Source organism: Mercenaria mercenaria, chromosome 19, assembly GCF_021730395.1.
Source record: "Mercenaria mercenaria strain notata chromosome 19, MADL_Memer_1, whole genome shotgun sequence".
In the NCBI taxonomy this organism is placed as follows: domain Eukaryota; kingdom Metazoa; phylum Mollusca; class Bivalvia; order Venerida; family Veneridae; genus Mercenaria; species Mercenaria mercenaria.
Window position 1 is genome coordinate 36,525,930 of NC_069379.1, and position 10,689 is coordinate 36,536,618.

General features: G+C 36.2%; 1 protein-coding gene across 9 annotated transcripts in view; it reads left to right on the forward strand.

The window, feature by feature from the left end:
- The window catches only part of LOC123542017 (WD repeat-containing protein 49-like), a 67,597-nt gene extending 60,647 nt beyond the window's left edge, over positions 1 to 6,950 (forward strand). For all 9 annotated transcript variants that reach the window (XM_053531049.1, XM_053531052.1, XM_053531050.1 and 6 more), the window contains 5 exons: positions 967 to 1,156; positions 1,920 to 2,038; positions 2,432 to 2,555; positions 3,083 to 3,198; positions 4,529 to 6,950. In XM_053531049.1, coding sequence (XP_053387024.1) covers positions 967 to 1,156; positions 1,920 to 2,038; positions 2,432 to 2,555; positions 3,083 to 3,198; positions 4,529 to 4,708 — 729 coding nt within the window. In that variant the 3' untranslated portion in view covers positions 4,709 to 6,950. The remainder of the gene's footprint in view (positions 1 to 966; positions 1,157 to 1,919; positions 2,039 to 2,431; positions 2,556 to 3,082; positions 3,199 to 4,528) is intronic.
- Positions 6,951 to 10,689: the final 3,739 nt, after the last annotated feature.

Consider the following 10,689-nt stretch of genomic DNA (forward strand, 5'->3'; position numbering starts at 1 on the left):
AGGTTTTCGTTGGGAAATCGTAATACCGAGGGTAGCATTTTCAAATAGGTTTCGAATCATGTGCATGATATTAACACAATAAATTAAATAAAACACTTACCCCTGATTTATATTTTTGTTTACCTTTTCTACTTTCGCTTTCGAGCTCAAGATGACGTAGCGTGATCACGTGATTAGGCACACTGTAGGTATGTCCACTCCATAAGGAAGGTGTTCATAAAGCTAGCATCAATTGTTAGCTTACCAAGACAATGTGCAGGGCACAACCAAAAATACTTGGTTCGAGGCTAAGGTCATACCAGGATACTGTGAAATCATTTAATTTCGTTGGCATGAAATTTCGTGGTTTGGGTCAAAATGGCAATTTTGTGGGGATATGAATTCGTGGATTTCAACTTTTAAACATAAAATTAATGGGAATTTTACTTGTTTGTTGGGATTAAATTTCGTGGATTGACTCAACTAGAAATACACGAAAATAAGTCCCCCACGAATATTAATGATTTCACAGTATTAAGGTCAAGGTTTTACTCTGAGGTCTTTAAATTCTTGTCCACTCCATAATTCTCTTCTAAGCAACATGAATAGATTTCATAAAGTTAGCACCTGGTCAAGTTGTAAACCTTGTTTAGAAAAAATGCAAAATGCAAGATCTTGGTCTTTAGCTCAGATGTGAAACTTAAGTCATACACAAGAGGTCAAAGATTGGATTTGTGTCTGCATCATATTTTCTGAACCACTAGAAGGATTTTCATAAAACTAGTGTAGGTTTTTAATCTCATCAAAATAAATTGTAAAGTGTACAACCTTGGTCATTTGGTGTGCAAGGTCATGATTACACTAACTTAGAGGTCAAAAACTCATTGTCACAACATTTGCTTTCCCTGTATCAGAAGAGCATCTTGGAGTAGTAAATGCCTTTAGTGATAGCTCTGGTTCTGTGAATAAATGTTCTACCATTTACAGGAAGAACACTGGAAGATTGAGCCCTACAGTCATGTAGAGGAGTTTGAAGAGTTTGAGGAGAAGGAAGAAGAAGAAGAAGACATAGAGATGGAAGTTGAAAGCGATCATGATTCGGAATGGGCACCTGATCCACTCGCTGTTGAGAATCCAAATGAATATAGAGTAGATACCTGGCAGTCAACCCATCTTGGTATGTCCATGTTGAATGATTTCACTTCTTCTTGTTAAGATTTCAAGGTAGAGCTCCACATTTGAAACAAATATTGTTCAGCAACATAGAATTTCATTTAACCATACTTCTTCAAAATGTACAGATCATGGTGCTTAATTTCTCACAATTCAACAAATTTCAGTTAGAGTTCTTACTTTAATGCTTATTTGAGCCGCACCATGAGAAAACCAACATGGTGGGTTTGCGACCAGCATTAATCCAGACCAGCCTGCGCACCCGCGCAGTCTGGTCAGGATCCATGCTGTTCGCTTTCAAATCCTATAGCAATTACAGAAACCGTTAGCGAACAGCATGGATCCTGATCAGACTGCGCGGATGCGCAGGCTGGTCTGGATCCATGCTGATCGCAAAGCCACTATGTTGGTTTTCCCATGGCACGGCTCATTTTATGTTATTATTTTGAATTATCTTACATCAAAAGTATTCAGCGACCCTTTAATGACTTTGCCACATGTTGTTGACATCAGGATGCACTGACATTCGAGTTTCCCAAGACCATTATGATTTAAATTTGGTTCGTGGCATGGCCAAAACTGCAACTTAGTGTTGTTTTCAGCAGATTTTTTGTTACAATTTATAGTAAAATATATTATATGGCATATATGGCAGTTATGAGAAAGTACCCTTATAGCAGGCGCCGTGCTTGATGTGCAGAAAAGTAAATTCTTATATCAAAATATTGGTTATTTGTGAACAAAAATGTTTTATCTTCTGGTTCCAGGTAAGGAGTACCAGGAAACAAGGAGAGGTAAAAGACAGAGACAACAGCCGGGAACCATACCAGATCTTGCCTACCTTCACTGGGAGAGAACTGGAGCTCCACCCTCTGGTCCATATTCTGTAAGTCGTCTCCCTTAAATTAAAAAAATTGATTGTAGCTGAAGTTGCGCTTTTAAGCTTGACCATGTTATAGTACTTGAATCACTAGCTAGACTGGAAATTCTCGTTGATTATGCAACAAAAAGATGAATAAAATAAAACACATTTGAAGCTGTCATAGGAACATCCTTAAATCTCTTGATATCCAATTGTGTTCACAATTATCATTGAACACACTTTCTTCACATGTAGTCATATTGGGACTACCCGTATGAGATTTAGTTTGATAACTCCGCCTCTTTCTGTGTATCTTTTATTAAGCTTAATTATTTAGTATAGATAAATCATGGATCTTTATCTAGAAATGCCTGAATATTCCTTTCATGTGTTTTATATTGTGATATTTGTTTGCAGGCACTAGACATCCCAGAATTGAACAAAATTGAACAACCAACTAAACCTGATCCTGACAAATACTTCTTTGAACGACCCTCCAGTGTTGATAAAAAACTCCCAAAATTACCAGCCCTTGCCGATAGTATGTATTGCCATATGACTTTGTTCTAAATTTGTATTAAAAACGTCTTGTAGACTTTTTCAGCATTGTTCTTACTAGTATACCAATACCCATTGGTCAGTCAGCAGTTTGCGTAAAGGAACACCTTAATAATTGCTGTACACAAATGGTCTCATAATACAAAATAATTTGTTCTTAAACAACACAAAAGGAAACTGAAAAAGTGGAACTTAATGAAAGTGGACTGTTTGAAGATATTGTCTATCTTGCTAGTTTGACTAAATGGTTTAGAAATATAAAAATATTTCAAGATGTAGATTTAAAAGTTAAAAATTAAAGAAAAGAAGCTTAAACCACTCTGGAACTTGAAAAAAGAATTTAAACCAGTCTGGCACTCAGAAAAGAAGTTAAACCAACCAGACACGCAAAAGAAAGAAGTAATACCAATCTGGCACTGAAAAAAGAAGGTACACCAATTTTTGACACTAAAAAAAGAAGTTAGACAACTCTTGCACTTAATTGATTTCTCAAATGTAACTATTTTTCAGCCTTAAGGACAGCCTATGATGAAAAATCCTTATTCCCTGCATATATTAGGGAGTTTGAAGCTAAAATGAAGAATTTCCACACACAGGCAATATCACAGGCATTATCTAACACTCAGGTATTGTACAGTTTGATGTTAACTTTCTTACTACAAAAATCACTAATTTTTAGGGGATGAGGGGGTGGGTGCTCACTGATGTGGGATCAAACCTCGCTTGGGGTGCTGAATTCTCCATGTGTGAGTTGATGGTTCTACCCACGTACATGCACGTGAGGAAATGATGCACATAGGGACACCTAGGATCTTCCTCCACCATCAAAAGCTTGAATGTCGCCAAATGACCTATGAATGTGTCAGTGTGACATTTAATCTGTCAAAAAGAATTCTTGGAGGAACAAATTTTCAAGGATTTTCTGGTTGTGTCAAAACATGAAATAAAATCCCAAACAACAAAGAAGCTTCTTGTATATCCTGTATAACTTTTTATGTCTCCAGCATCTACTGATGTGGGAGGCATATAGTGATTGTCCTGTCCGTTTGTTCGTTCGTCCGTCCGTCCGTACGAGGTTAACCAAATGGGACCGTTTCATCTAGCATCAATACCCCTTACTAGAATGACTTGATACTAATGCAGATGTAACCTGTGACCATTCCTCATCTTCAGACATCACCTGACCTCAGTTTGACCTTGACCTTGACCTCATTTTGGACTTAGTTTGCTTTATATGGGCCATCCCTTGGTTAACCATATGGGACCGTTTCGTATAGCATCATTACCCCTTACAAGAATGAATTGATACTAATACAGATGTAAACTGTGACCATTCCTCATCTTCAAACATCATCTGACCTCAGTTTGACCTTTACCTCGTTTTGGACTTAGGTGCAAAATCTATCGACAAGGATGCCACTGGGGTCATCAAGCGTTTATTGAATGCAGCTCCTTGTTTTGAAATATTCATGTTGACTTTTTTTGCCAACAAAATGCAGTTGGAAGTTCCTTACGGATCCAGTAACAGTTTGCAAAGCTGTAATTTTTTAAGAAGTTTTATGGACCAAAATGGCCAAAATATACAGTGTAAAATACCCTGTAGGAAATACTTTAGACAATAAATTCTTAACTATTATAATCAGATGGAAAGAGCTGAATTGCACATTAGAAATCAGGTGACTGGAAAGCAGTGATGGATTAATCTTATACTTTTATTAAGCAGCCAGCGTTAGGACCAGCGCAGTCTTGAATGCCTGAAATCGATGGCTGCTTAAGACAAGTTGAAATTTGAACATGAAGTCAGTTTGGGAGTTTAGAAGCTGCTTAACACAGGTGGTTGCCAAGGCAGGTTCAAGTGTATTTTTTACTGAGGGGAATAAACCACATACATAAACATGTATTAAAATTAAACGTCATTATCCTATTTTAAAACAATATTTATGTATTGAATTTCAGCCCAAACACTCCCAACCTAAGACAAGACCAAGTTTGCAAAACATTGGGTTACAATTAGGGGCTCAGATGTCCTCGAAGAGTCCAAAACCACAGGCAGCTGCCAGACAGAAGGGGCTTGCAGGTTTGAGGCTGAAGCCTCTGCCACAGTCAAGAAGAAGTTCGGTTACAACTGAATCATAAATCACAGAATAACAAACAGATGTTTCAGTCCAGTATAATTTTGAATTAAACATGGATGAAATTACAGATTTTCACGACAACCATGTAAAGTGGAAGTGTTGAAATGCCTTAAAGCTATATAATTTTGAATTAAACATGGATGAAATTACAGATATTCACGACAACCATGTAAAGTGGAAGTGTTGAAATGCCTTAAAGCTATATGAATCACAAAACAGTAACACTATTTGGAGTTTTTCTGGGAAAACTTGTGTTTAACTATCACAAAATTTTATTTAGTGGTCGGGTTTTTATAGCAGTTCAAGAATTACTTATGAATAGATAATTGAACAGTTTTTGTAACTATAAATAGACAGAAATAGTACAAAAACACTTTTCGTGTAGAGATATTTAAATGGATAAAAAAAGGTAATACAGAGGCTGAGAGACTCTCGTGGTGGACTAGCAAAGTTGAACCAACCACAGGAACCATCAGCATTACAGATATAAGAATTTTTATTATTATTATTTATTTGAAGCATTTATTATTATCCAAAGAACTGCTTTTTACTGATATACTGCTGACTATTTAGAATTTTTTACTTTTTACATTGTATTATGTAAATGCAATATCATAATTTTTATCAATTTTTTAGAAATTTCATTCCTATATACATTGTTTAGCTTTTTAAAAAATTATATAATTTTTTTTTTATTTAACTTTATATATAGCAATACAAATCATTTCAGGAACGTTGAGTTTTTCTATGATTATTTCTCAAGTATTTTAAACCAAAGGAAAAGGTCATTATTGAAAAAGACTACTTTTGAGAAAATGTAAAAAAGGAACTTATATTTTATTTTAGAGATTTCTCACCGAAACTGTGCCTATCTGTATTGAAACCTCATACCTAAAGCTTTAAGATACTGACAGTAGTGAGTATCAAATGTCGTTTATGGAGTTTAAGATATTGAACAAATTGTATATATGCCTTTTTATAATCCTTTAAAACGAAAGGTCATATCTGCTGCTTACGACCTATTTGCTGTATAATTGTTCAATCTAAAGTCATATGAGCCGTTCCATGAGAAAACCAACATAGTGGGTTTGCGACCAGCATGGATCCAGACCAACCTGTGCATCCGCGCAGTCTGGTCAGTTTACATGCTGTTCGCTTTTAAAGCCTATTGGAGTTGGAGAAACTGTTAGCGAACAGCATGGATCCTGACCAGACTGCGCAGATGTGCAGGCTGGTCTGGATCCATGCTAGTCGCAAACCCACTATGTTGGTTTTCTCATGACAGGGCTCATATAATATGCCATCTGAAAAGGTTGTATGTAGCAGATACCACGTTTTAAAACTTGCCAAGAAATGGGTTGTAATTAACTGGTACAGCTATATATTGACAATGAAATGTCATTTTTGGTCAGATAAATAAGGTTACACAATTGTGACTTATATTCAGGTTATGACCCTTTAAGTGCAGTTTCGGAAATGTATAGGTCGTATAAGGCATAATGTTTGTATGTATGCTTGTTCATAGTCGCCACCGGTAACCCATAAGGGCGACTCTCCTAGAAGGCTGTTAGTTATGTTAGAAGGAGGACAATGCATGATCCAGAAGACGCTCCAGAAGCTTTCCTGGTTCTTTAGCATGCCAGGTGTAAAACACCCATACATGGGACTCTTATCCGAATGTTAGTATTTTTTTAGTTGAAGGAGCTGAAGCAAGAACTCGCGAACCCAGATGTTGTAGTCAAAACAGTGTTACAACTGGACCACTGCATTATAAGGCCTAAGTTGCAGTTGTGGCCTTATATTTCTGGAATGTGGATGACTTTTCAATGATTAAATGATGAAAGCTTCAGAAGTATATTGATTATATTCAATACTTAGCTTCTTTCACTGTAATGTAGAAAGGGTATATTTTATATGGCTTTTTATTTCGTGGTTTCAAAGACCACACCCATACTCCTGTTGCTAAAAATTTATGCCTCGAATATTTTGGCGATAAAACTGCTTAACATTGGCACCGGTTCTGAATTTTGGGGTCGCTACGTTGTGGAAATAAAATACCACAAAATTTACCCAGTTTACAATTATTTAGTAATCTATTTATGATATACATGTATTTATTATTACATTGATTGTGATGAAATATTTGACTGTGATATGATATTGATCGATATTGTAATTTTATTGTATACCTGTTGTAATTGTATTTTTGATGATGTCACTTTTGAAAATAAAGTTTAAATTACTGATGTTCTTTTCTGTTTTAGGAGAAGTTTATTTGTGCCACATTATAATCGCCAATATTTGATATACGCACGTATTGAGTGTAAGATATACTGACTAAAAGGTTAGAGTTAGGTCTAACATAGGTTAAATAGTGTACATTCAATGCGTGCATACACTCGATGCGGGATATTTAGTGCTGACCACATAATAATATGCTTTGTGTCCGGTTCTCTACAGCTGAGTGGTTAAGGTGATTGACTTTAAATTACTTGCCCCTCACAGTATGGGTGTAGAATTCCTTCATTCGAAGAAGCTATCAAGCCGGCTTACAGAAGGTCGGTGGTTCTACCCAAGTGCCAGCTTGTGTCTTAAATAATGACTGGAAGGGCTCCGGGGATTTTTCTTTACCATCAAAGGTGGAAAGTCGCTGTATGACCTATTAATGTGTTGGTGTGACGTTTAACCAACAAAAATGAATTTATGACAATGTCGGAGTTGCAGTGCCTTTGGTAATTAACAATTATAATAGAAAGTAAACATAGAATATCTCCTAAGCATTGAACAAAGTCTTGGTTTCCAGCAAGCAAACATTCAGTTGATGTCCACAAATTAATTTTAGAAAAATACAACATAGTATTCGAGATATCCAACTAAATGATACAGGTCAAAGGAAAATGGAATCATTACTTTTTGTAATGCGAGAGAAATCTAAGAAGTACGATAAAAAGTAACAAAATTGAAAATAATTCATATGAAGTGAAAAATTAAATAAAAAAATAGAGAAAGAATCAAAAACAAGTGTCTTCAGATCATGCCATGCAATTAAGAACCTCAATTTATAGCACCAAATAGATTCACTACGAGCTCTTAACGTGAAAGATATTGTATTAATTTAGCTCTCAACAGCTTTCATTTGATTTTAATGAGATTGTAACACTATAAAAACAGTTGAAAGTCGTCTTGGAAGTGTTTCTTTGGAATATTTCTGTCTGCACTTTAATGATGCACTTTTTCTTGAAATGTAGTTTTACTCCGTGTTGTTAAACTGGATATGATATTGATCGATATTGTAATTAAAAAAAATAATTTTAGATGTGTTTTTTTCTCTCTCTCTTTCAGCAAAAGTTTATTTATACTACGTAATAGGTTTGAATTTATATAAGGGGCCTCCACGGCCGAGTTGTTAAGGTGTTTGGCTTATAATCACTTGCCCCTCACTTACGTTGGTTCGAAATCTCACTTTGGATGCAAGGGAAGCCATCAAGCAGGCTTGGGAAGTTTTGAGGTTCTACCCAGGTGTCCGCGCATGCCTGTAATAATGACTGGAAGACCACCTGGGGGTTTCCTCCACCACCAAAGCTGGAATGTCACAAACATATGACCTATATATGTGTCGGTGTGACTTTAAACCCAACAAAAAAGAATTGATGACTTAATGGAGTAGTGCCTTTAGTATAATAACAATAATAGAAATTAACCGTAGAAACCAGGGGCCTCCGTGGCCGAGTGGTTAAGGTCGCTGACTTCAAATCACTTGCCCCTCATCGATGTGGGTTCGAGCCTCACTCGGGGCGTTGAATTCTTCATGTGAGGAAGCCATCCAGCTGGCTTACGGAAGGTCGGTGGTTCTACCCAGGTGCCCACTCGTGATGAAATAATGCGCGGAGAGGCACCTGGGGTCTTCATCCACCATTAAAGCTGGAAAGTCGCCATATGACCTATCATGTGTCGGTGCGACGTTAAATCCAACAAAAAAAAAAAAAAAAAAAAAAAAAATAACCGTAGAAACCCTCCAAAGCTTTGAACAAAGTCATCGTTTCCTACATGGTGTCAACACAATAATTTTAGAAAAATACAACATAGTATTTGAGATATCCGACTAAATGATACAGGTCAAAGAAAAATGAAATCATTACTTTTTGTAATGAGAGAGTCAGAAATCTAAGAAATACGATAAAAAGTAGCATAAATTGGAAATAATTCATATAAAGTGAAAAATAAACAAATTAAAAAATATAGAGGAAGAAACAAAAACAAGTGTCTTCAGATCATGCCAAGCAATTAAGAACACCAAATAGCTTCACTACGAGCTCTTTACGCGAAAGATATTGCATCGATTAAGTTCTCAACAGCTCTCATTTGATTTTAATGAGATTGTAACACTATAAAAACAGACGAAATTTGTCTTTATAGCTTTAACAGTGTTTCTTTGGAACAACCGAATCATGGAAAGAGTCTTTATAAAGTCGGAACAGTAAACATACCTGATACTGTAAAATCATTATTGTTCTTGGGAGACTAACTTTGCTGGATTTCTCGGTTGCCATGATCCATGAATTTGAATCCTAAAAATTTGGTATCTATCGCAGTGCTGAATGACAAATGTACCTGTACATTTAAGTATAAGATGATAATGTAAAAAAAAAAAATCTTTAAAAATATAAAATTCACGAATTTAGGCCTCCGTGAAAAAGCGTTTTTGGTCCACGTGCTGACGAAATTAATGAGTTTACAGTAACCTGTTCGGCCGCAGTCGAAAGGTCAGTCACTCGGTATCATTTATGAGTTATACAGTGGTCAGTGGTTATGGTCGATTACTTCGAATCACTTGCTCTCATCGCTGTTGACTGGGAACCTCGTTTGAAGTGTAATATACTTCATGTTGGGAAACAGGTCTGTGACATACCGGCATCACAGGTAACCTTAAATAAGCATCTCAATTTCATTACATCTTACCTACTACCACTATAATCATCAAACTTTGCGAATGGATTTGTTTTGGCTAGGGGCAGATACTGTCTGACTAAGTTCTCGATCTTCCTAAAAGTTAGATCTGATGGCAGCCCATTCTGTATAATCGGATTTCCAATATTGCTATTTTTGTTTCCACCAATCTGTTTTTATTTGAACCAGTCAGACGACACGTTTCAACAAGTGTTTGGCTAAAAGGGACTGGGCTCAGATTTTGGCTAAATATTTTTTTCAAAGTTTAGAGTAAAAGTTTCGTCATATTATGGACATGAGAACATGTCCGAGTCGGAAATCGAATCCGGGCCACGGCAGCAATAAATATTTTCTGCGTTCTTTACCAGAACACCACAGAGGAACACGTACTTATAGATGGTTAAATATAAAGCTTTATAACTAAGGCAGTTTACCTCCAGTATCATTACAAACGTTTTTCAATTTTGAATGGAAAAAAAAGTAAACACGTGTTTCTATAAGCTTTCTTAGAAATCGAAAACTGGAATCCCATGGTAAATATAAACTTTTTTTAAACTTCTACTTCCAAAATGTTGAAAGCAGAGCTCTGATTGGTTAACGTGAGCCTCAATTATAGCCTGTGTTCAGATCCAATGCGTAGCATTAACAGGAGATGATTTTAACCAGATTGGGGCAGATATATCATAGTTAAGGTCAGGTACCCAAAAGGTCAAGGTCACTGGGTCAGTTATTGTGACAGTGTTGGCAAGTTTCTTAATTACAATATATCTTTTAAACGACCACCATTACAATCGCCAAACCCACATATGAACTGGTTTTGGTTAGGGACAGACTCGATATGGTTATGGAGCATAACCAAAACGTCAAGTTTACTGTAATCAGAAATTGTGGTGTTGTTTAAAATTTTATGGAAAGCTTCTCAGTAAATTTAACTACTGTCCCTGTGTACTTACCATCAAACATCCCGTAAGCATTGGTCTTAGTAAGGGCAGTCACGGTTTGGGTTAGGTCCAGGTACACTAAAGGATGAAGTCA